The 27,030-nt window shown below is 35.4% G+C and overlaps 1 protein-coding gene and 3 pseudogenes across 4 annotated transcripts in view; 1 reads left to right on the forward strand and 3 right to left on the reverse strand.

Moving 5' to 3' along the window:
* The window catches only part of FBXL2 (F-box and leucine rich repeat protein 2), a 63,366-nt gene that overhangs the window by 19,483 nt on the left and 16,853 nt on the right, over window positions 1–27,030 (reverse strand). For 2 of the 4 annotated variants that reach the window (XM_039843437.1, XM_039843439.1), the window contains 3 exons: window positions 6,221–6,275; window positions 5,654–5,728; window positions 527–621 (listed from right to left, as the gene is read on the reverse strand). In XM_039843437.1, coding sequence (XP_039699371.1) covers window positions 527–621; window positions 5,654–5,728; window positions 6,221–6,275 — 225 coding nt within the window. The remainder of the gene's footprint in view (window positions 1–526; window positions 622–5,653; window positions 5,729–6,220; window positions 6,276–27,030) is intronic. The other 2 variants (XM_039843436.1, XM_039843440.1) reach the window with 1 other exon arrangement.
* Window positions 2,598–2,716, reverse strand: LOC120586933 (uncharacterized; annotated as a pseudogene).
* Window positions 5,890–6,008, reverse strand: LOC120586835 (uncharacterized; annotated as a pseudogene).
* LOC120586935 (uncharacterized) lies at window positions 20,612–20,730 on the forward strand (annotated as a pseudogene).

Here is a 27,030-nt window from a genome sequence, read left to right on the forward strand (position 1 = left end):
AGAATATATTGCTAACCATAATAAAATGAATGTGATAATCACATTCCATTCCAAGTAAGCGAAATTCCAGGTTATGCTAAGGAAGTTTTTGAAAGAATGATTTTGTTAATTAGTATAATATTAAAAGGTGGTCACAATTATGAGAAGAAAACTAGGAAGATGGAAAAGTGAAGACAGGAATAGAAGAGAGGTGAACTAATGTTATAATATTCTTGTGTGCTAGGCACTTCATACACGTGATACTCCTGACATTCTCATGTAGGTGCTATAACCACCTTTACTTTGCAGGAGAATGGATGCAGAAGGCAAAATAATTCATCCCAAGGTCACATCCCTAACAACAATGGTGCTCAGTTTCTAACCCAGGCCTGTTGACTCCAAAGTCATGATCCTCTCATTACTCTACACAAATTACCATAGAAAGAATTTAGCAGAAGAAAAGCACGTAATATGCTTGGTTTATTTGCTGATGAAAATGTCAGCTGCTAGCTGCAATGACAGAGTGAGTCGCCCTGATTTGACTTACTTCAAGGAGGGATCCCCAACACCAATGCAGCCTCGCAAGCTGAGCTTCCTCAGGAATCCTCCGCATCGCTTTGAGATATTTTCCACCACTCGACCCTTGAATCAAGAAAGTGGAAAAGAAATCTTGTCTTTCATGCTGCTTATTTAACAGCATAGAAACCTGAAATTTAGGAACTGAATATATTTTTTCCGAGTATAGTAGAAGATACTTTGGAACACTCCGACATCCCACTTCTGTCCCCGATGCATAAAGGAGTTGCAAGCATTGAACAATGTTTTCAATTGAAGTGATGAGTATTAAAAAAAAAAGGTACGCTACTTTTTCAAAGCCTTAACGCAGGGCTCAGAGCTACTCTACCAATTACAAAACTTTTGAGGTCAGCTGTGGGAACACTGACTGCTGAGCAGAGATCTAAAGCAACTTTGCTTTAAAAAAAAAAAAAAAAATCTATTTTAGCTAAACATTACCATTCTAGAAGTTTGAAAATATATCATAAAAGCTCCCCCTCATCCTCCTTAGCAATCACCTATTTAAACACATTTGTGTTGAAAGAGGAACTTGGGCTGGGTACCGGCAGATAGAGGAGGAAAAAAGAAAATGAACATTGATTAAGCGCTTTCACTTTTTCAGACACAATTTTAACACTTTGTTGTAGCTATTATGGCTCATTTAACATTTGCAACAACCTCATGGACTCCACAGTGGAGGTAAGAAGACGTCTGGATCCTTTAGATGTCCCCTAGTATTAGCATGCCCTGTGATTCCTATTTTCAATGGAAAACTACAAGCCAATCCAGGCAGGACTGCTAATGGCCCATACACTTCGGGAATGAGAGTCTGGGTCCCTCCACGAGGAAAAGAACCAGGACCACCTGAAGTACTTGCTGAAGACAAAGGGAATATAGAATGGGTAGCGGAAGAAGATAGTTATAAATACCATGGGACCAGTTATGGAAATGAAAACTACAACTATCATATTTGTTTTCTTTCCCCTTTCGTTCCCTTATCATGTAATATAAGATGAAATGACTTTATATTATAGTATTCAAGTTTTGTAAATTCTACATCATAGTATCTAAGGCACAGAATATCAAGGAGAAGAGTGAACATCACTCGAAGACTTTACCTTCTGAAAAAGGGGGCAATGTGGTTTTTGGTTGTACATCAGATAGCTGTATTACGTTAAATGAAATTATAACCTTGTTATTGTTTAGAGATTAAGCTGGTTTAAGGAGATGTATATGGGTGCCAAATTGATAAGGAGTGATCTTGTGATGAATGAACTGACTGGGATACAGGGTGCCCAGACATTTGGCCAAACATTATTCTGGGTGTGTCCGTGAGGGTTTTCCTGGATGGGATTAACATTTGAATCAGCAGAGTAAAGTAGATGGCCCACCCTAGTGTGAGTGGGCCTCATCCAAACAACTGGAGACCTGACTCAAATAAGGCTGAGGGAACTCCTTCTACCTGACCGCTTGAGCTGGACATTGGTCTTTTCTGGCCTTTGGACTTATACTAAAACGTAAGCTCTTCCTGGGTCTCGAATCTGCCAGCTTTCAGACTGGAACTTATACCATCAGCTCTGCTGGTTCACAGGCCACTAGACTTGGACTGGAGCTACACACTGGCTCTCCTGGGCATCTGGCTTGCCGATGGCAGATCCTGGGACTTCTCAGCTTCCATAATCATATGACCCAATTTCTTATAACAAATCTCTCTATATCTATACACACATATCTTATTGGTTCTATATCTCTGGAGATATCCTGACTAATACAGATTGGATCCATTACCTTCATTTAGCAAATAAAGACATCAAATAATTAAATTACCAAAGTTACATGTTAGTGAGTCGCAGAGATAGGGTTCTAACAGGTTTATCTGATTCTAAAGCCTGTGTGCTCTGCACAGCTATTCCCTCCACAAGGGAGGAAACACTGAAAAGCACCATTCATTCATTCATTCATTCATTTATTTATTTTTTAGGTGAGGCAATCCTTGGTTGACCTCACAGATTGCAAGAACCTTGTCAGCTTACAATCCCTTATTTTTCTTTTTAAATTTTTTACACCTACAGCCCCTGGTCTTCCTAGGTGGTCTCCCATCCAAGTACTGACCAGGCCCGACCCTGCTTAACTTCCGAGATTAGACAGGATCGGGCTTATGCAGGGTAGCATGGCCGTAGACTTATTTGTTTTTTAATACTATTATCCTTACTTTATAAAACTGCAATCTTGGCACTGAACTGTAAGCACTAAGAATGCACTAGGACACATCAAACCATAGGATCATAGGATCAGAACTCACACCTATTATTATCTGGCTAACTCTTACTTAAGTTAAAAATCTAAACTTTGATATTGCTAGTGGCTTTATTTATATTTTTTTGAATATTACTTAAGTTAATAAAAATTCCTTCTGGAATTTTTCAAACAAAATTCTAGACAATTGTAAAATAAGCTGTTGTCATTTACGGGGGGCAGGGGAGAGATTATGATTTGGAAATACAAGATAAATATTTAAGTACTGAAAACAGCAAAAACAAAACACAACTACACACCAATGTCTACAAATGGAGCACATCGTATATTTTTCTTCATTTCAAGTTAGTTGCATTTATATAAGCTTTTTATTCTTCCTTTCTTTGGAGTAAAAGTTTTTGTACTAGAATAAAAAAATTAGTCAGAATTTTCTGCTCCATTGTTTACAACTAAGAAGAAAAAATGAGGAAACCCTTCCTAACTGCAAAATTCAAGTTCTATGTATATTATCTATAAGATAGTATAGTGAAGGTATGCAGGGCTTTAGAGAAAAATAAGACCTAACTGGAGGGACCCTTGGAGTTAAGATTTTTAGATTAACATTCTACTTGGTTATTTGTCACTTTTGGCCTGGCAGCATCTTTAATAACCATGAAGACGATGACAACAAAATGTCCAACTTTTAAAGGTATGGAAAATGCATAAACATCAGGGAAACACTCAGGAAAGAGTAATGCTAAAGGAAAGGCACAATGCACACTTGTCATCTGGATGATTTTGCCTCTTCTCTGAAATGTGACAGTCGTATAATCGACTGTTCGAGGTATCTATATTCTCCTCTTACCAAGTGAGTGACCTTGGGTAAGTTACTCAAACTTTCTGAGCCTCAGTTTCTTCAATATGGTGTTTTTCAGAGAATTAAATGACAATATATATAAAGTGCTTGGAGTAGTGCCAGGCACACAGTATTAGTATGTGAATCCTGATCCTTGGCATCTCTCTTCTCTCAACATATCTAAAAATCACCACTTTTGTCCCAAAGAAGTGAATTTGAAGCCATCTGTTTATCCATGGAATACTTCCCAGTGACTACCTGGAGGGTCCAGTTTAGGGACTGTGGGAGGCCCCAACACTTGGTTCATAATCTACCTGGATTCAAGGTGCTGGCCCCAAAGGGACCTAAGCAGTATTAGACTAGATTGAAACCCTGGTGCCAATGATTTCATGTAATTCTTTACATAGCTGGTGAACCATGTACTACCCTCTTATCTAGTGGAAGTAGTCTTAGGTATTTCTGCAATGTGTTTATACAGCTGCAGTCAGCAGTCAGCTCAAATTCTGAAATCAAATAATGCACAAGATAGTGATATTTAGTTGAAATAGTATTTTTTAATCTGAATTTAAAAGTTTTTAAAGTACCTTCCAAAAAGTTGCGTACTTGAAAAAAATCACCAAAGAAAACTGAGGAGACAAAAGGAACCACATAAAAAGAAAAAAAAATCTCTTGCAAAAATGTTTTTAAAACAATGGCTCTCCTTTGGCCAGTAGAAATAGCTACAATTTTTGGAATTTAATGAACAAAGATCTAGAGATTATCAGTTTGAAGGGGACTTACACGTCAGCATGTTTGGATGGGACACTGTTGCAATCATGGCTATTAAGTCTGGAAAGAGCATTGAAGAACTCCTAATTCAGGGACCACAGTCCAAGCCAGGAACTAGAGCTTATCTTTCCACGACAGGTATGAAGCCCTGAAGTCCCTGTTCCCTTCCAAGCTCAGGGCACTGCAACCAACTGTAGGTGACCTGTGCTCAGCCCCACCTGCTCCAGGTGCTCTGCTCACTGGTTTGAGGTGGGACCAGAGGCAGCAAGTAACCTAGAAGGTGGGACCAGACGCAGCAAGTAACCTAGAAGGAGGTAAAAGGCCTTTACAACTGGCCGTTAGTTCTTCTAGGTAACACCAAGTTAAGTAACTCCCAGGAAATTGTTTGGACCCATCCCACTTTTAAACACATCCATTTCCTTATCCATTTAAAAAATACATAAAACATACACTTTGGTAAAAATATTGGATGAACACGCTGCATACATAATGGAATTAAAATGCAGTTCCACTGCTGTAACTGAGCTGGCTAAACTAGAACTGAGTAAGATTTTACTAACATTGGGTAATAAACTTCAGAACCTCCAGATCCTTAAAACAGCTAGAAATTACTATATGCAGTGCTCTTTTTTACTTCCCTCTTTTTGGTTAGAAATTGGTATTTAATATTAAAGTTGTTTTAAAATAAGCTTTTCTCTTTTGGTCAGGTTTGCCACTCTTAAATGGAGATATACATGTTTCCAGATAGATCCACCAGAATCCTGGAATTATAAAAGGTTTTAAAGATTATTTTATAGATAATAAGACTGAGGCACTGAGAGATCACCAAGGGCCCAAGGGGCTGAACTGGGAGACGCTTGGTGACACCTCCAGCCTCACTCCTGGGCCCATGCTCCTGCCGCTTCTCCATTCTTGGTGCTGACCTAGAATTCTCAGTGGATCTTTCAGATCGACAAATATTTGTCAACAGTCTCCTAAGATCAAGGCATTGAACCAAGTGTTAATGATGTTGCTGTGAGGCTTTAAAAAGCTGAGTGGTACAACATGCACAAGGGAAAAAGGTAATCTGTTACTGATACAGAGCAAAAAGTAAAATACAAGCAAAATTTTGGCCTCGATATATACAAATACCTTCCAGGTTTTTTTCCTCTCTATTCTACCTTGGCACCTTAAATTTAAATGCAACAAAATAAAAAGGAAAGAGTGAACAGTTCACTTATATTTTTAAAAAGTCCTTTGTCTAAAACAAGATTAACTTACCTCTACATCCGTTTGAAAGTTAAAAAGATCTATTCTTTGCCAGTTGCTTCCATCCAGGGCTAAGATGTTCCAAGCCTGGGAGGAGGAAGTAAAGGAGGAAAGATTGGGGTGAAAGAGATACATTTATTAAGACTGTTAAAGCTTTAATTCTTTTTTTTTAGGCGAGGCAACCCTTGGTTGACCTCACAGATTGCAAGGACCTTGTCAGTTTACAATGCCTTATTTTTTATTTTTTACGCTTACAGCACCTGGTCTTCCTAGGTGGTCTCCCATCCAAGTACTAACCAGGCCAGACCCTGCTTAGCATCCGAGATCAGACAAGATTGGGCTTGTTCAGGGTAGCATGGCCGTAGACAGAAACTGTTAAAGTCTTGATTCTACCTTCATCTTTTCAAACTTTTATTCTTGAAATACATTAAATAATCGAATATGGAATTATGATAACATTGTGTTATGTTAAGTATAAAGTATGACATTTTAATTTTTAACTGTTTACTGGAACTACAACTCATCCTCATTCTAATAAAACTTGATATTTACTGATTAGAAATCTGGTTAATACTCTACCTTGGAAATCTGTGCACATCGGCACAAAGTTACTATATCCAAGAAGGAAAATATTCTAGGAAGAAAGGCAAAAAACACAAAAATGAGATGGTGTTAACATTTCAGGATATTTGTAACTTGAAAGATAAAATCTAATGCACCTTCTGGATATAAGTTATTTTCAAGATTCTTCAATTTGCAATACACAAGTGGGCCATAATTTTACATCATTACTATGAAATATTAAATGCACATTCCTAAGTTGTTTTAAACACGCTACACAAATTCCCTTAAAATAGAACTCATTAAACTTTTATTTCCCTTGTTCTAAGGCATGGACATGTGACAGTAGATCATAACTTGTTCTATTCAAAGACCAACTCTCTCATCTCGCAGACACTGAGCTTGGTGAGTGCGAAATCCTTCTAATTCTTGTGCCCCTAACACATGGGGCAAACCCTTCTTTTGGCAGTAAATTCAGGTTCAGATGCCTGAGCCTCAAATGACATGGCCAAGAGAAGCTCAATAAAAAAACCCATTTGATTTTGATGTATTTGTTCAAAGTACAGAAAGATGGAGCTCATTAGCTGGCAAGGTCTATAAATGAGCAGTTTGGGGTTTTTTGTTGTTGTTGTTGTTGTTTTGTGAGCAAAAGCAAAGAAGCCACAGAAGACAGGAAAGATGGGGCGGCGGGGCAGGGAGGGAGTAAAGAAAAACAGAGAAGCACACCAAAGCTTAGTTATCCTTGGTAATGCCCCTAAAGGAAGCAGTTGCTATCATGGCTGGGGTCTGAGTCAGGTCCCGACGTTCTGACATTCTGGCAGTGAAAGAGATGAGTTGCTGATGATAGCAAAGTGGCAAACAGCTGTGTGTGTCTCAGTGCTGTGCACTGACAGCTAAAAATGAAGAGCTTTTCCATGAGAAGAAGGGTAAATGGGCATGAGGTGAGGGATAATAACAGGATCTAAGTTTCATAGTCCTGGAAGGTAAATATGAGGGTCTGTACCTGTGTGTGTGGAAGGAGGAAGGGTGAAAGGGCAAACAGCCACCTATAAGCACTTCAAAATTCTTCAAAGGTAACAGTCCATGGTGAGTTGAAAATCAATGGGCTCTGGGAAGAACAGCAAAAAACCAGCAGAGCGTTGTACACTACGACAACGCACCCACAAGCAGCACGAGGCTAGCGTCAGCACAGGTACCATTCCACAACACAAGCTGCAATCATTTTCTAGTGAAAAGCAAAGGACAGAAGCAGAAGGGCTATACCGACCTTAAAAGAGTCAAGGGAACTTTGTGCACAGAAAAATGCTGGTGGCTGAAAATGTGGACTTATATATGTAAACATATTTCAGGGTGTCTGCACACCTACAGTGCCTCTAGGGAAATACATCTTGCCCCATTCCCAAGCCCTCCTGCCACAAATGTCTGTGTTCTATGACATATGACTATTCCACAATAAGCCACAACTTACTATCAGCTCCCTAAAAAACCAAGGACCAGAGAGGGAAACAAGTACAGTACAGTAAAATCATATTTCATGCTGGGGTTGGGTTCTAAAGTACAAGCTGAAGGTGAACAAAAAGTTAGCTAAGTTTTCCTTGAAAATCCCTTGTGAATGTACCCTATCATCTCTTGGTAGTGATAATAATACTTACGATAATAAAATGATAATAAAAATAGTTAACATTGATTATGTACTTAACTGTGTGCTAGCTACAGTTTATGTTAGTCATTTAATTGTCATGACAATGCTATGAGGTGCTAGTATTATCTCAATTTTATAAATAAGGACACTGAGCACAGAGAGGTTAGGTAACTTGCCCAGACCACACAGATAGTAGGAGCTAGGATTTTAACCCAGGTAGGCTGGCCTGAGAGCCCAAGCCCATGAATAGTACATACACTGCCTCAGAAAATTGAACTCAGCTGTTTTTTCCCTCAGGATTTGACTAGATGCTATTTCTTCATCTGAACAGCAGATGTAGTAGTTCGTGTTCAGTGAGCATGCTGTGTGGAAAACACAGATCACACTAACCGAAGCAAGATGCTCACATATTCAGACACACGTGAGAACTCATGGCTGGAACACAGTTCACATTTCTCATCTCATGCTTACTACTCAATTTTATGGTTACTGAATGGAAAAGCAGACTGGCTTTAGTATTTACATTATTTTCCCTCTCCCCACCCCCCATGAATATATTTGGTTGAATTTGCAGAAGTTAATAGGCATGACAGGACTCCAAACTACTCAACTGCAGCCTACGCCAAATTCCTGGATCATGTCTCAATGAATAAAATAAATGCCCTAAATGACAGAGCTGGGACACTGGCAATGGAAACAGAGCTAGCTAGAGGAGGTAGAGCAGTGAGATATTGAGTTCTGGCCCTTCCAAAACATTTTTTTCCTGAAAATTGCTTCCCACCTCAAATGTGAGAACTTCACCCCCATTAGGAAAGCACTGTGATGCCAACTTGGTTATAAAGAAAGAAATATATACAGGGATATATAGAAGCATATGTACTGCTGGCCTTTGTACTCTGTTCCACTGGTCTGTCTAACTTTGTACCAATAAGATCCCATTTTAATTATGAAGCTTTATAATAAGTCTTGATGTCGGGCAACATAAGTCCCTCAATTTTGTTCTTATTCATCAAGATTACCTTGGTTATTCTTGGCTATTCTTGGTTCTTTGAATTTCCATTTATGTTTTAGTATCAGCATATCAATTTCCACCAGAAAATGATGAAATTTTTATTAGGATTATACTGAACTTATAGAAACTTTGGGGAGAACTAAGATCTTTACATTAAATCTTCCAATCCAGAAACGTGATATATTCCATTACGTATTTAGGACTTCTTAAATTACAGTAATTTTGGTAGTTTTCCACATCGATTCTGTGTTCATTTTTAGATTTTCCCCTACCTTTTCAATTTTTTAAAGTTACTTTGTTACACCTTGTAAAATACCTGTTTTGCACATACATCATCTTATCTCTTGAACCTTAGCTTATTGCCCCTTTATTTATTAAAAATAAGAGCAAATAGTACATAAAGTTCCCATATATTACTCCCCATCTTGACACACAGTTTCCCCTATTATTGACACCTTATATTAATGTGGCACATTTGTTACAATTAATGAACTAATATTAATACATTATTATTAACTAAAGTACATAGTTTATGTTAAGGTTACTCTTTGCATTATATAGTTTTAGTTTTTGATAAATGCATAATGACATATATCCACCATTACAGTATCCTACAAAATAGTTTACCACCCTAAAAATCACCTGTGCTTCACCTTCCCTCCTTCCCCATGAACCTCTGGCAACCACTGATCTTTTTAATGTCTCCATAGTTTTGCCTTTTCCTTCATGTAATTGGAATCATACAATAGATAGCTGTTCAGATTAGCTTCCTTCACTTAGTGATATGCGTTTAATGTTCCTGCCTGTCTTTTAGTGGCATGACAGCTCATTACTTTTTATTGCTGATTAATATTCTATTGTATGGATGCATGAGAGTTTGTTTATCCATTCATCTATGTAAGGACATCTTGGTTGCTTCCAAGTTTGGGTGATTATGAATAATTCTGCTATAAACATCTGAATGTGGGTTTTTGTGCGGATATGTTTTCTACTCAGTTAAATAAATACCTAGGAGTGTGACTGCTGTCATATAAATTAGTGTTTAGCTTTGTAAGAAACTGCCAAACTGTCTTCCAAAGTGGCTGTGCCATTTTAATTCCACCCCCGGCAATGAAGGAGAGCTCCTACTGCCCATTTTTCAACTGATTTGTTTTCTTGTTGCATTTTAAGAGTTCTTTATATATTTTAGATATCAGTCCTTTATCATGTTTTTGGAAAATATTTTCCCCCAGTCTTTGGCTTGCTTTTTCATTCTCTTACCAGAGAAGTTTTTACTTTTAATAAAACTTAAAAGTCTAACTTATCCATTTGTCTTTCATGAATTATGCTTTAGGTGTTATATCTAAAAATTCACTGCTAAACCCAAAGTCACCTACATTTTCTCCTATGCTTTCTTCTAGAAGTTTTATAGTTTTGCATTTTACAGTTAGGTCTATGATCCATTTCAAGTTGATTTTTGTGAAAGGTGTAAGACAGAGGTCTCCAACCCTTTTGGCACCAGGGACTGGTGTTCCTATGAGAATCTCATGCCTGAGGATCTGAGGCGGAGCTGAGGCGGTGATGCTAGAGCTAAAGAGCAGCTGCAAATACAGATGAAGCTTCTGGCTCTCCCGCTACTCACCTCCTGCTGTGCAGCCTGGTTCCTAACAGGCCACAGACTGGTACTGTTCCATAGCCTGGGGGTTGGGAACTCCTTGTGTAAAGTCTGTGTCTACATCATTTTTACATATAAACATCCAATTGTTTCAACACCATTTGTTGAAAAATATATACTTCCTTCATTGAATTGCTTTTGTTCCTTTATTGAAGATCGGTTTACTTTCTTTGTGTGGCTTTATTTCTAGGCTCTCTATTCTGGTCTGCCTTGGTGAATGTTCCATGTGATTCTGAGAATGTGTATTCTGCTGCTGTTGGAAAAAGCATTCTATAAATGTCTATTAGATCCAATTGACTGATAGTGCTGTTTGGTTAAACTATATTATTACTGATTTTCTCCCTGCTGAATCTGTCAGTTACTGATAGGATAGTGAAATTTCTAACCATAATAGTAGTTCTGTACAGTTTTTTCTGCAGGTCTATCAGTTTTGCCTCGCATATTTTGACACTCAATTGTTAGGTGCATACATGTTAAAGATTATGTCTTCTTGGAGAATAAACTCCTTTATCATTATGTAATGCCCCTCTTTATCCATGATAATTGTCCTTGTTTTAAAGTTATCTTTGTCTGAGATTAAGATAGTTACCCTAGCTTTCTTTTGATTAGCATTAGCATGGTACATCTCCTCCATCCCTTTTTAAATGTGTCTTTATATATAATGGTTTGTTGTAGAAAACACATATAGGTGGGTCTTTATTTTTTTTTGTTGCACTCAGTACTTATGTTTGTAACTATTTTCTATTCAATGAACTTTTTATTATCTTCTCTTTTTTTTTCTGCCTTCTCTGGTTTTAAACAAATATTGTATATGATTCTATTTTATCCCCTCTGCTAGCATATCAGTTATATTCTTCAAAAAAATATTTTTGGTAGTTGCCCTAGAGTTTACAATATGTATTTACAAATAATCTAAGTCCACTTTCAAATAACACTGTACCACTTCTTGGGTAGTACAAGTATCTTAAAACAGAGTATTTCCAATTCCTTCATCTTGATCCTTAAAACATAGTCGTCATTCATTTCATTTACCCATATGCTATAATCACCCAATACACTGTTAAGAGTAAAAATAAATATTTTATTTTGCCTTCGTTTATTCCTTTTCTGATGCTTTTCCTTCCTTTTTGTAAACCCAAGTTTCTGACCTATACAATTTTTTTCTCTCTCTGAAGAACTTCAATATTTCTTGCAAGGCAGGTGCACTGGCAACAGATTTCCTGTTTTTGTCTGAAAAATTTGTATTTCTCCTTCACTTTTGAAGGATAATATTGCTGGATACAGAATTCTAGCTCAGTGATTTTTTTCTTTCAATATCTAAAATATTTCACTACACTTTCTTGCTTGACTAGTTTGTAATGAGAAGTGTACCTTTATTTCTCTATAGGTGCTTTTTCACTCCCCTAGCTTCCTTCAATATTTTTCCTGTATCTTTGGTTTTCTGCAGTTTGAATAAATTATTCCTAGGTGTAGGGTTTTGTTTTTTGTTTTTATGTCTTATTTTAGTATTTTTCCCACTTGATGTTCTCTGAGCTTCCTGAATCGATGGTTAAATTTAAATCTGTCATTAAATTTGAATCTTCTAAGCCAGTATTGCCTCAAGCATTTCTTCTGGTAGTGCCATCATGTGTATGTTACATCTTCTATAATTGTCCTACAGTCCATCTTTTGAGATAGCACAAGGTTTTGTTCCTTCGTTCTATTAATATAAATTACACCAATTAAATCAATATTGGACTTGACCATAATACGTTAACCTTTTTATATATCACTGGACTTGTTCTGCTAATATACTGTTTATTCATGAATTTCATTTCTTTAACGGATGACTCCAGATTTTTAACTTCTGTTGACTTTTGAAAGTTGTGTTTAACAGTTTTTTAGAAAGCTGAGTCCTAAGAATTGTTTTTATTACTGATTTTTAAAATTGAAGTAAAAATCACCTAACATAAAATCAATCATTTTAAAGCATATAATTCAATAACATTTAGTCCATTCACAATGTTGTGCAACCGCCATCTCTATCTAGTTTCAAAATATTTTCATCCTCCCAAAAGAAAACACTATAACTATTAATCAGCCACACTCTATCCCTTTAGTCCCTGGCTACTGCCAATTCACCCAAAGAATTCTAGGTTCACATTTCATTGGCACATACAAATTTTTTCCCACTTTTTGCTTCTATTGTTGCTGATGAGAGACCTATTTTCAATTTAACTGCTAATCTTTTTAAATAATCTTACTCATCTTGCAGATTTAAGACTTTTCTTTGTCTTTGAAGTTCTGTTTTATTATAATATGTCTAGATATAAATGTATCTTTATTAATCTTGTTCAGAGCTCATTGTGCTACTTCAATCTGAGGATTCAAATATTTAATCCATTCTTAAAAATTTTCAGTGACTCTGCGTCAAATATTTCCCCTCCTACATTTTCTCTATGTTCCTTATCTACAATTTCCTTTACACATATGTTGAATCATCTAATCCTATCTTCTGGTTCTCTTAATCTTTTCTACATTTCAATATCTTTATCTCTATGCTGAATTATGCATAAATTTCCCATCTCTATCTTCCAGTTCTCTAATTCTCTTTTCAGCTTCATCTAATAGCTGCTTAATTCATTTACTTTCCTTATGGTGGATCATTTCCTTAGGTAACCTGTAATATTTTATCATGACCTCATTTTTGTCTGATTATTGATGTGTGGAAAGCTTATACATTTTGGTTTATTAAATGCCCCTACAAAGTTATTTCACATTTGATTTTGCCAAGCTCTCCCAAAGGTTGCATCTTTCCAGCATAAACTTTACATTAACTTCTAAGCTTGGAGTTTCTGAATCATCTACACATAGGATTAGATTTTTCAAGAAAGACTTCTTCCTCTTCACCCAAAGCCCTGACCAGAAAGAAGCTTTTTTTGTTTTGTTTTGTTGTTTTTGTCCCATCATATATGGTGAGGGAACCTTTCCAGGGTTTCTGCATTATGTAGTAGTCACATATTCAATTTCTCCCCTTCTACATGCAAGGCCTCATCTCCCTTCTCTGTGTGGCATTAAAATCCCAGCCACTGTCTATTATAGATAGCCTGTTACTAGTTTGCTAACCACGCTAGTAATGAGTATACTAAGATCATTTATTTTTTGAACTATTTACTTATTTGTTTATTATAATCATTGTTTCTCTGTGTTGATATGCTAGCCCAATTATAAGGTTACAAGATCCAGAAGTCAGGTGTTCCTTTTCTTTGATGACAATTAACAGCATGGTATAGTGAATGCTCTTCAGGGTAGGATATCAACGACCCTTCACTTCCATTACTGTAGCAAAGAAAACTAAGTATATGAGCTAGTTGATTTTTTTTTTGTTTTTTTTTAAGGCAAGGTAATCCTTGGTTGACCTCACAGATTGCAAGGAACTTGTCAACTTACAATCCCTTATTTTTTTTTTACATCTATAGCACCTAGTCTTCCTAGGTAGTCTCCCATCCAAGTACTAACCTACTTAGCTTCCAAGATCAAACGGGATCGGGCTTGTTTGGGATAGTATGGCCGTAGACTGAGCTAGTTAATTTTTGACTAGACACATGACCTATAGAACTGAATAATCTGTTAAACTTGAAGTTTGTGCTCTGAATAGGATAAAAATTATGTGCTTTATTTCTATGGGTGAATATATGAACATCTGTGAGGGTTTTTTGTTTTTTTTTGGTAGCTTATAAGACTTGCATATCCTGCAAACAATTTTTTTGACTGAAGAGCAAAAACGTATAGAAGTAAAAACATGTGATTTAAAGTCAATCTTGGTTGAAGTCTCAGACCCACACAGACCTTTTAAACTCCAAATCTCATATTTAACAACTGTGGAATCTTTATCAACTCATTCAACCTCTGAGCCTCAGATTTTTCATCTGTAAAATCAAGATGATTAAAGCTGTTTTATCTACCTCAAAAGATTGTTTTGATTATCAAGTGATAATCGTGAAATTGCTACACTGTACTCAAGAAACACTCCTTTTCCCCAGAAAATAATCATTAGTAATCTTAACTGAAGGAATGGTGCACATTGAGAACAATTTCTTTAAAAAAGTGAATAAACAGAAAAATCAACAGTTTCTCTCAAACTGGAACTAGAGTCTTAATAGGACTTTAGGAAAATGTTGGAAACTTTAAATTATCACATGAACATCAGTTGTTCTGCTAGGAATTGCTGTAGGTTAAGAGTGGCAATAAGCCCCAGAATATGATGACTTTCTGCATTTCTGTATTTGCATACTTCCTCCATATCCTTGGATCAGCTAGGATAACAAAAAGTGATGCCTAACCCTCCCCACATTCTTCAAAGAACTACCTACTTAGAGTAATACCCGCTAAGATGAAAATATAGGCTTTCTTTTGTGCAAATGTCTTTGAAGTGTGGATACAGAAAACAACATTTTCCCTGAAGATCATTAAACCTGTGTTCATACACCAAGGTACATGAATGAAAACAATTATATTCTTTAAGCAAATGTTAAATTTGAGGTTTCAGAGTATTGGTTTAGTGATGTTATCTATGGGGGGGGGGACCCTTTAAGTTCCATGAGTTTTTTAAGGGCAACTTCAAAGAATTCAACCATGAGGCAAACATGTACATTTACTCCAACTGCTGAGATGAGGAAATTCTGAAACTGAAACACTACTTTATTTTCCCTACAGTCTAACCCTATAGAACTACACAAAGCAAAGACTCAGATTTTCTGAAAGGAAATCAGATCACTAAACAGTAATTATGAGCGAGAACTAAAAGAGTTTACCATTTCAGAAATGTTTCCAAAAGTACAGACACATTTACACTTGTTATCTGAGAGTGTGAGAGCTGAGGTATATTAAAGAGATATTTATCTTTAATTTGTCCATCTTTTTATTGTGTCACTTGCCAAAACCATCAAGTTTTTAAATGTAAAATCTAATAACAGATTAAAGAAAAAAAAATGACTCCAAAATAGCAAAAGAACATGAATATACAGTGTCTCTTTGGTTTTGACCCTCCATATTTTCAAGAGAAGTTAAAGCTAAGTTAATTAGCTCATTATTAATATTGTAATCATTACATTTTCTGACAAAAAAATAGATATTGTATGGCTGGGTTCCAATTATTCTATTACTAATTCATGAATAGTTTTCATCATAAATATTGAGCACTAAATAGCAATTAAACACCAAAAAAGAAAATTACCTTCTGACTAATTTAAAAGATGTTTTAACAAGAAAAGTATGGGCAAAAGGAAGAACAATGACTTCATGCAAATGCAGGAGGCTGAAACAATGATGAATTCACTTCTCCCATAATTCTAGTAATCTTAAAGAATACATAATTGAGTTCCCAGAAAAGATTTGATTTTTAAAATATAAGTTAACTGATAGATGGGAAATATGAGATTTTCCACAATTAGACAACTGCACTATGGACCTGGAGAGGAAAGATTCGCAAAGTCAACAATGGAAAGGAAATCCAGGTAGAATGCATTATTAAGATTGAATCAAATTATAACAAAAGATGAAGAAAGTAACTGGATTTTAACAAAAGTCATTTGAGAAATTAACAGTGAACTTAGTAAGGTGGCGATTCAAGAGGCTGGAACACAGCAAAAGGGAACAGTTCTAAATGAGAAAATGAGAGACAAAATAGTCATGAAGATTAGGATACTTAACCCTCAAAGACAGTCAACGGGAGATGCAGCACCAAGATGGTTAGGCACAAGAACGAAAAACAGTAATAAGAAGACAAACCAGGAAAACAATAAAATGCAGCAGACCTTCTTTATACCTTTCAAACTTTTCACAGATCTTTTTATTAGGAATACTCTGATACATACAAAAGACTATATGACATTCTGTAGTCCTTAATAATAAAACTGTATGAATCGCCAAGCTTAAAAACTAGAACACTACTAGTATCACTGCACCTACTTTGTGTCCCTCCCTTTATTTCCTTTCTCCACCTCTCGATCAATAAACACACTCCTGATTTTTTTGTTCCCTTGCTTAATAGTTTTATCACAATGTATATATTCCTAAACAATATACCATGTAGTTCTGCTTAATTTTGAATCTTATGAAAATGGTACATGCTGTACCTGTCTTTTGCAACTAGCTTTTTTTTCATTCAGCACTATAACACTAAGACTTATCAGTGCATTTCTAATTACACTAATAAAGAAAGAGATACCTTGATATGGGGTGCTTCTAGCACAAAAATCTAAAATATGTGACATCTGCTTAGTGGCTGACAGCAAGAGAAACATGTATCAGAGCTGGTAACACAAATATACTTGTTATGTGGTAGTACTGCCTATGAAAATGGGGAGGGCAGACAAAGCATGCAGATCTGGAGAAGAGGTTAGAAAGTGCTAAAATGTTAGTGACTAATGGTTTCTCCTTGCTGTATTAGCAAGGCATTACAAGAATGTACTTGGGAAAGAACTGATAATAAAACTGGTTTGTAAGCAGAAATAAAAGGGGAGAGAGTAAAGAAACTGAGGACCTCAGAAAGCTGGAAAAGCCAACTATTTCTAAATATCACATAATAAAAAATAAGACTTAAAAGCACCTTAGGCCACAAGACATTATTCAGACTTCTTTAAAACAGAATAACTAAACCCTGTAGCAAAGATCAGATTAATTGCTCCCTTTCTTTCTGAGCCTATTGTTTTGGATGTCTCAAGATAGATACGACTGAGAAAGAGAAGCATAAGGGAAAGGAGGCAAACAATAAAATAAAGGAAACTCGAGGCTATAGTTTAAGAAAGAATTGTAGGTGTGGTTACTGGCACAGGGAACTAACTAAAGTGAAGCAGGTTAGAAGACTACCAAATTCTTAAATTCTGTCGAAGAATTCATAACCGATCCTAAATTGTACTATGATTATAATCTAATCCTCAGGTCTCCAACAAAACTGCATAAGAAATGGCTATGGAAAAGAATAGCCCTCTATAAAGGAATATTCCCAAACATCTACTTCAGATACAATTATGGAAGATAAGGAGCAAGGAAGAACCCTCTGGAGGTTGGAGTTAAGAATCACCAGAACCAATGGTAAGGAAGTCCCTCCCAAAAACAGAATAGGAACTTCCCCTACTCTAGGACAAGGGGGACTTCATAATGCCTGCCTAGCAGAATTCATTGTTGCTAGAGAACAGTAACTGCTATATGTCATCCATTCCTTCCCTTCCCAAATTTTATTGTTGACTGGTTACCCTGTCCCTGATTCTGAATTAAGAGTGAGGGACAGTAGTTGGGGGAAGATAACAAAACCATAAAGAACCACATCCAGATCTGATGGAGAGAACTGTATATCACCCACATAAGAAAGTACCAAATAGAAATGAAGAGCTGAATACAATACAATATGATAATGGAAGACTACAATAACTGAATTGAAAAATACACTAGAAGGGTTAAAGAGCAGACTAGATGAAGCAGAAGAAAGGCTGGATGACATCAAAGAAACAGCAGTGGAACTCAATCAGAGTAGCAAAAAGAAAAAAATTTTTTTAAGTGAAGATAGCTTAAGAGACTTATGGGACAACATCAAGTAGACTAACATTTGCATTACAGGAGTCCCAGAAAAAGGAGAGAAAAAGGGGTAGAAAATTTATTTGAAGAAATAGTGTCTTAAAACTTCCCTAATCTGGGGATGGACAGTTCCAAAAAAAATGAACCCATACCACGGCATATTATCATTAAAGTGTCAAAGTTAAAGACAAGAAGAGAATCTTAAAAGCTGAAGGAAAAACAACTTGCTATGTACAAGGGAACCCCTATAACACTTGGCAGAAACTGTGCAGGCCAGATGGGAGTAGCATGATATATTCAATGGGCTGAAAGAAAAAACTTCCAAGCAAGAATACTCTACCTAGGATATCGGTCATTCAGATTTGAAGACGAGATAGAGTTTTCTAGTCAAGCAAAAGCTAAAGGTCTTATAAGAAATGTTAAAGTGACTTCTTTAATCTAAAACTAAAGGGCACAAATTAGTAATAGCAAAACATACAAAAATATAATTCTCACTGGTGAAGGTAAATATACAGTAAAATTCAGAATAACCTAATGTTGTAGAGATGGTAGGTTGATCACTTATAAAGCTAGTATAAAGGTTAAAACACTAAAGTTGTAAAAAACAAAACAACTATAACTACAATAATATGTTAAGCGATACGCAAGATAAAAGATATAAATGTGACATCAAAAACAAAAATTGTGGAGGGAGTAAAAATGTAGAGCTTTAGAATTCGTTCAAATTTAAGTTGTTATTAACTTAAAACAGACTATTCTAAATATAAGTTGTTTTATGTAAATCTCATAAAGCAAATCTATAAAGCAAAAACCTATAGTAGATATGCAACAAATAGAAAGAAGGAATCTAAGCATACGGCTATAGAAAAACCATAAAATCACAAAGAGAGAACAAGAAAAAGAAACAGGAATTAAAAAACAGCCAGAAAACACTTAATATAATGGCAATAAGTATATATCTATTAAAAATTACTTTAAAGGTAAATAGACTAAATGCTCCAATCAAAAGATGATGACTAAATAGATTTTTTTTAAAAAGACCCCTTTATATACTGCATACAAGAAGCTCACTTAAGATAAAAGACACACAGACAGGTAGTAAAGGGATGGAAAAAGATATTCGATGCAAATGGAAAACAAAAGCTATACTTACGTAAAACAAAAATTTTAAGACAATGACTGCAGTAAGAGACAAAGAAGGTCATTATATAATGAGAACTGGGCCAATCCTACAGGAAATTATAAACATTTGTAAACATTTATGCACCCAGCATAGGAGCGCCTAAATATATAAAGAAACATTAACAGACCTAAACGGAAAAACAGACAAAAATACAGTAATAGTAGGGGACTTTGATACTCCACTTTTGCCAAGGGATAGATCATCCACAGAAAATCAATAAGAAAACATTGGCCTTAACTGACTAGTTAAATCACATGGACTTAACGGACATACAGAACAGTCCATCCAAATGCAACAGAATACACATTTATCTTAAATGTACATGAAACATTCTCCAGGATAAATCATATGTCAGGCCTCACAATAAGTCTTAATATATTTAAGAAGACTGAAATAACATCAAGCATTTTTTCTGACCACAATAATATGAAACTAGAAATCAGTTATAAGAAAACTGGAAATCACAAATATGTGGAGATTAAATAACATGCAACTGAAGAACAAATGTATCACAGAAGAAATCAAAAGAACAATTTAAAAATTCTTTGACACAAATGAGAATAGAAATACAATATACCAAAACTCATAGGATGAAGCAAAGCAGTTCTGAGAGAAGTTCATAGAAATAAATGCCTACCTCAAGAAACAAACAACCTCAAATAAACAACCTAATTATACACAAGGAACTAGAAAATGAAACACAATGAAGCTCAAGCTTAGTAGAAGGAAGGAAATAAAGGTCAGAGTAGAAATAAATGAAACAAACTAAAAAGAGAATAGAAAAGATCAACGAAACTAAGATGGTTCTTTGAAAAGATAAACAAAATAGACAAACTTTTAGCTAGATTCACCAAGAGAAAAAGAAAGGACTCAAATAAAATCAGAAATAAAAAGATGTTACAACTGATACCACAGAAATACTAAGGATTAAAAGAGACTACCAAGAACAATTTTTTTGTGAACAAATTGGACAACCTTAAAGAAATGGATAAATTCCTAGATGCAACCTACCAAAACTGGATCACAAGGAAATGGAAAATCTACACATACCGATTACTAGTAAGGAGATTGAATCAGTAATCAAAATCCTCCCAAAAAACAACAGTCCAGAACCAGATGGCTTCACTGGTAAACTCTACCAAACATTTAAAGAAGAATTAATACCAATATTTCTCAAACTCTTCCCCCAAAAAATGAAGAGAAAGAAAAACTTTCAGATTTATCTTACAAGGCCAGCATTACCCTGAACCAAACGCAGACAAGGCTGCAACGAGAAAAAAAAATTACAGGTTAATAACCATGATGCACATAGATGCAAAAATCCTCAACTAAATATTAGCAAACCAAATTCAATAATACATTTAGTCTACAGCCATGCCACCCTGAATGTGCCTGATCTCATCTGATCTCAGAAACTAAGAAGAGTCGAGCCTGGTTAGTACTTGGATGGGAGATCACCTAGGAAAACCAGGTGCTGCAGGCGTTAAAAAAAAAAAATTCAATAATACATTTAAATGATCACACACCACGAGCAAGTGGGATTTATTCCACGGATGCAAGGATGGTTCAACATTTGCAAATCAATCAATATGAATATTAGCAAACCCAATTCAACAATACATTGAAAGGATCATATGCCATGCATTTGACAAAATTCAACATCAATTTATAATAAAAGCTCTCAACAAAGTAGATATAGAGGGGAACATAGCTCAACATAATAAAGACTATACATGACAAGCCCACAGTTAACATCTTACTCAACAGAGAAAAGCTGAGAATTTTTCCTCTAAGATCAGGAACAAAACAAAGATGTCCACTCTCACCACTTTTATTCAGCACAGCACTAAAATCCTCACCTGGGCGATGAGGCAAGGGAAAGAAATAAAGGCACCCAACTTGAAGCAAAAGAAGCAAAACTGACAGTATCTGCAGATGACATGATAGTACAGATATTTAATTTACTCTAAAGACTCCACCAAAAAACTGTTAAAATAAATAAATTCTATAAAGTTGTAGATATATCAATATACAAAAATCGATTTTATTTCTATACACTAACAACAAACTATTAGAAAAAGAAATTAAGAAAATAACCCCATTTACAACTGTGTCAAAAAAAATACCTAGAAATACATTTAACCAGAGGTGAAAGACCCATACACTGAAAACTATAACACTGACAAAAAAAAAAAAAATTGAAGACACAAATGGGTATTCCATGCTCATGAATTGAAGGAATAGTGTTAAAGTGTCCATACTGCCCAAGGAATCTATAGATGCAATGCAATCCCTATCAAAATTCCAATGCATTTCTGTTTCACAGAAATAGAAAAAATGATATTAAAACTTGTATGGAACCAAAAAACACCCTCGTTAGCCAAAGAAATCTTGAGGAAGAAGAACAAAGCTGGAGGCGTCATGCTCCCAGACTTCAAACTGTATTATAAAGCCATAGTAATGAAAATAGTATGATATAGGCATAAAAACAGACATGTAGATCAATAGAACAGAACAGAGAGCCCAGAAATAAACCCACACATATACAATCAATTAATTTTCAACAAAGGAGCCAAGACTATACAATGGGGAAAAGACAGTCTCTTCAACAGATGGTATTGGAAAAATTAAACAGCCATATGCAAAACAATGAAACTGGACCACTAACACCATACGCAAAAACTATTCAAATGGATTAAAGACTTAAATGTTATGACCCGAAACCATAAAACTCCTAGCAAAACACATAGGTGGTAAGCTCCCTGATATTGGTCTTGAAGATGATTTTTTAGATTTGGCACCAGAAGCAGTCAACAAAAGCAAAAACAAACAAGTGGGACTATATCAAACTAAAAAGCTTCTGCATAGCAAAGGAAACCACAAACAAAATGAAAAGGCGGCCTACTAAGTGAGAGAAAACATTTGAAAATCACATATGTGATATGGAGTCATTATATAAAGAATTCACACAAAATAGCAAAAAAAACAAACAATCTGATTAAAAAATCGGCAAAGGATCTAAAAAGCCTTTTTTCCAAAGAAGACATACAGATGGCCAATAGGTACATGAAAAAGTACTCAACATCACTAATCATCAGGGAAATGCAAATCAAAACCACAATGAGATATCACCTCACCCCTTAGAATGGCTATTAGAATGGCTACTATCAAAAAGACAAGAAATAACAAGTGTTGGTGAGGATATGGATAAAGGAAGCCCTTGTGACTATTGGTAAGAATGTAAATTGATACAACAACTATGGAAAACACTATGCAGGGTCTTCAAAAATTAAAAATAAGAGTTGCCATATGATCCAGCAACTACTTCTGGGTATTATCTGAAGAAAGCAAATACACAACTAGAAAAGATATCTGCATCCCCATGTTCACTGTAACATTATTTACAATAACCAAATATGGAAACAATATATATATATATGAGATAGATATTATTAAGCCACAAAAAATAAGGAAACCTTGCCATTTGAGACAACACAGATGAACCCTGAGGGCACTATGTTAAGTGAAACAAGCCACACAGAGAAAGAAAAGTAGTGTATCATCTCACATGTGGAATTCCAAACAAAACAAAAAACCAAGATCATAGATACAGAGAACAAGCAAAAGTGAACATTACATTGTTTAGTCTAATATATTTAAGATAAAATTTTCTTTAAAGAAAGGAATCATAAATACAAAGTTTTTGATAATATTAACAAGATGCTGGAGGGGAAGGGTAATGCAAGGATCAGCGATGAAGTATATCATTAACCAAGAATTATGAGTAATCCAATTCTGTAATCCAATTTAACTAGTTAAAAAAAAAATGCTGCAGTAACCATCCCTGTAGACATATCTTGGTATATACACATCTGCATATACATCTTTGCAAATACATCTGTTAGCAAACTCCTAGAAATGGAATTTGTGAATATGTATACTTAGCATTTTGAATTTTTTCCCCAGTGGCCCTACAAAATGGTTACTAAAGTTCACAGTCCCACCTCTAAAGTATTTTTAAAGTGTTTGTCTCCTACTTCCTTGTCAAAAGCTGTTATTACCAAACTTTTGGGTTTTGCCAGTCAGATACAGAATATCCCATTAGTTTGATTTGTATTTAAATATGGGCCTGATTGAGCATCTTTTCATACATTTACTGGCCATTTGTATTTCTTCAATTACTCAAACCCTCTTCAAATTCTAACAGTTAATCCACCTTATTCTTAATAATTTTTAAGTTTTTATTCTTTGTTCATTGGAGAATATAGCCCTTGCTTATTATGTGTGTTGTAATTATTTCACCCACCGCTGTACTTATTTATTTTTGTTATGGTATGTTTTGCCACATTTTAATATTCAGAGTCAAATTAAGCAATCTTTTCTGTTGTAAGTACTGAGCTCACAGGTTTTTAATTAATGGGTCTCTTAACCTAACTTTCCAGGGACAAAGCTCTGGAGCAGATGTCCCAGTCCTACCCTTCTTATCTGTGGAGCTTTGTTGGTGTTTCATGCTACCTCGGTGTAGATTTAAAAAATCCAAAGACATCATCACAGTTTTCACGTATAAGCATAACCCGAACCCAGACTGAGGAAAATTTCTTCTGCCGTGATTTGAACTTAAATGCCAAGCTTCAAATAGTACATAACAGTACACAAAGGTAATGAAAAGGAAGCATCTGCATCTGATTTCAGCACACATTATTCAGTCCTGTATTGCCCTACCAAGGTAAAAGCACACACACACACACACACACACACACACACAAACTGCTATAAAAATGAACAAACCAAAACGACTCTTTAACAAAAAAGAAAAATTTGCATAGATGCTTAAAAATCTGCATAGTTTTTTTATTTTTTTTGCAGGATGTAAGTAAGTTGCAAACAGAACCTTCACCTCCCTGGCAGCAGAAAAAGGCTGTCACTGGTTTCTATACTTTCCTTCTCATGGAAGGATTGGCTTGGGACCTGTCCCATCCATTCATCTGGCGCTGAGTGTTTCCAAGTTCCAGGTCTACGGATCTATGCAGATTTTTCTTTTTTGTTAAAGAGTTTGCACTATGTACCCCTAAAGGAGCATCTTACTTGTTAGGCTGCTTTAGAATACATATAAGGCATCACAGATAGCAGGAAGTGGAGGCACCAATCCTTGAAAAGCTCCATGGAGTGCTGAAACCAACCAGCAGGCAAGAACACCCACTCAGTGACGCCCCAAACAAGAATGAGCCATTTACTGCACTGCTCCCCAAGGTCCCATGATTATACATAAGCGCTGGGTTGTAACTTAATGATTGCAACAAAACCCACAATTGTTTTCACCATGAAATTGGCTTCTAAATTTTAGAAAGGGAAAATTTGAAAATTTATGTGCTAGTCATTTTATAATTTTCCCTAGCAAACTAATAAAACTGCCAAATTAGATGTAATTGTGGAGTTGATTTCATTTGCCCAGAATTATTAGGCTCGACAATGTTATTTGAGGCAATAAAACCTTCCTTCATCAAGCCAACATAGCACTTAGTTCTGTCATGTATCTGCATAAATTTTAAAAGGAAAGAAAATTACATAAATGGTGATTTAAGTTTTTAGAAATGTGTCTAATAAGAGATTTCTTTCATTATTATTTATTACTAACAATGGCTTTGTCTTAGAATGTTTTAAATATTTACTGCATGTAGCACTCCTTATATCCTGTGAAGTGATTTACATGTGTTTTCATTTCATCATTAACATTTGAAAGCAACCATTATAAAGTAAAATTTTAAGGTTAAATAAATATTAAAATTTATAATCTGAGTTTTAGGCCAATAATCAAAAGAGGAATGGTTCCTTCCAAGAGACTGCCTTTTTAAAATGCAAAATAATTATTGGTTGTCATTACACTAACATTCATCTGCTTAAGCCCTAGTAGTTGTCAGTTTAATATAAGATGGTAATATGTATTTTTCATTGAGATTGAATTAGTCCAGGCTGATGAAATAAAGCACTGGGCTACATTAACTTACTTAGTAATAAGGTTCTTTACTGACATATTGTTAGCAGTAGCATATGTTAAAATCCGTATCGGGACAGCTTGCTTTTATCAGTTATTTGCATTAAAACCAACTGCATTATCAAACAGCATTGACTGAGATTCAAGCCTCCAAAACTGATATTAATTAATAATAAGCTAACATTTATTTAACATTTATTAAATGCTAGGTACTCCAAGAGCTAGCAATGACCTCATAAGGTAAGAAATATTACTATTTCCATTTTACAGATATGGGAAATTATGGCCCAGAGAGTTAAGGCACTTTGTACTCACACATCTAGTAAATGGGAAGAGCTGAAATCTCAACCAAGTCTGGCTCCAAAAGTAATACAGACAGTAACAATGAGGACAAATATGTGTAAGGACAACCCAACTCACTGATAGATATGTAGATCATAACAAATATTCCCACTGTTGCAAGCATTATATAACTGACTATCCAAGAAGAGAAAAATTACAAGCTGTTTGCTGAGCTGTGTAAGAGTGAAGGTAGAGAGGAAGAACTTGAGTACCTTTACTTTATGAGTAAAAGCTGGGTAGGAAAAGCAAAATTGTAGGAAAAAACTCTAATACCACAAATAGGTGGTAGAGGGAATTTGTATATTAATAACATTGGGTAGTCTTAAAACTAGCAATAAGATGATCAGATGAAAAAAAAACTGAGATTTTTCTGAGTGATCCAAAGTGATACAAAGAGATGAAAAGAAGCACATAATCCCAGGTTAAGCTTGTTAATGGTTCCAAAGGGGAAGCTGAGGCTTCACTTGGTGTGATCAATAATGGAAGCTACTAGAGAATTTAAAAGGGTGCTAACAGAGGCAATCAAAAATGGCAGAAGAGAAAATGACCTCTAATGCAAGCAAATAAGATTATCATAAAGTCAAAGAATCACATTTATTGATGAAGTAAGACTGAAGATGAATAGGAATTCAATAAGAATAGAAACAGCAGTCTGCACTGTCACAGAGAAGTATACAATATGAAGTAAAAATGTAAGCCTAGGATGGACTGAAAGTATGAAGACATCATTTAAGTGAACAAAAATAATAAACACAAGCTCCATGAGGCGAAGACTGTTGCACTCACTCATTTTGCTGTGGAATTAACTGATGATGAAGATGGATGCTTTGGTAACCTGGCTCAAACCCTTCTTCAAAGTTTGCTTAGAAAGGGTAGCTAGGAAAGGGGAGAGCTCTATTACTGAGAATAGAAAGTCTGAGAGTAAAATGGCAGAAATGATTTAAAGGCCAACAAAGATTAAAATACCATGATTGGCTAGAGTTAATTTTGAGACTCACAAGTCAGAGAAGACCTGTAGTGGCAGTACTTTAAAACCTAAATTCCCCTTGCAAACTCCAAAATAAGAACAGAAGTGGGAATGTAAACCTATGAATAGATATATTATGCATATTTGCTCTCAAATGGCAATTCTTTTTGAAACATGATCTATGTATGAGTCTTGTGGCATGATTCAAAACTAACTCCGGGATTCTCAACAGCTGGCTCCATCATGAATCTTTAAAAGAACTAAAATTTCTAAAAGAGCAGTTCAGAAATCATGCTAGCACAGAAAGTGATGTAATTCCTTTTTTCTTTTTTCATGGCTGAGTACAGTGTAAAAGCTACATTTACCAGAAGGGAAAAAAAACATTAAGTTAGCAGCCTTGAGTCACAGATAGCAGCAGTATTCACAAGCACTGTGGAGTTTAATACACCTCAGTGCTGAATGACTAATACAGGTCTGCCTGA

The sequence above is a fragment of the Pteropus medius genome, unplaced genomic scaffold (assembly GCF_902729225.1).
Source record: "Pteropus medius unplaced genomic scaffold, Ma_sr-lr_union100, whole genome shotgun sequence".
Lineage (NCBI taxonomy): Eukaryota > Metazoa > Chordata > Mammalia > Chiroptera > Pteropodidae > Pteropus > Pteropus medius.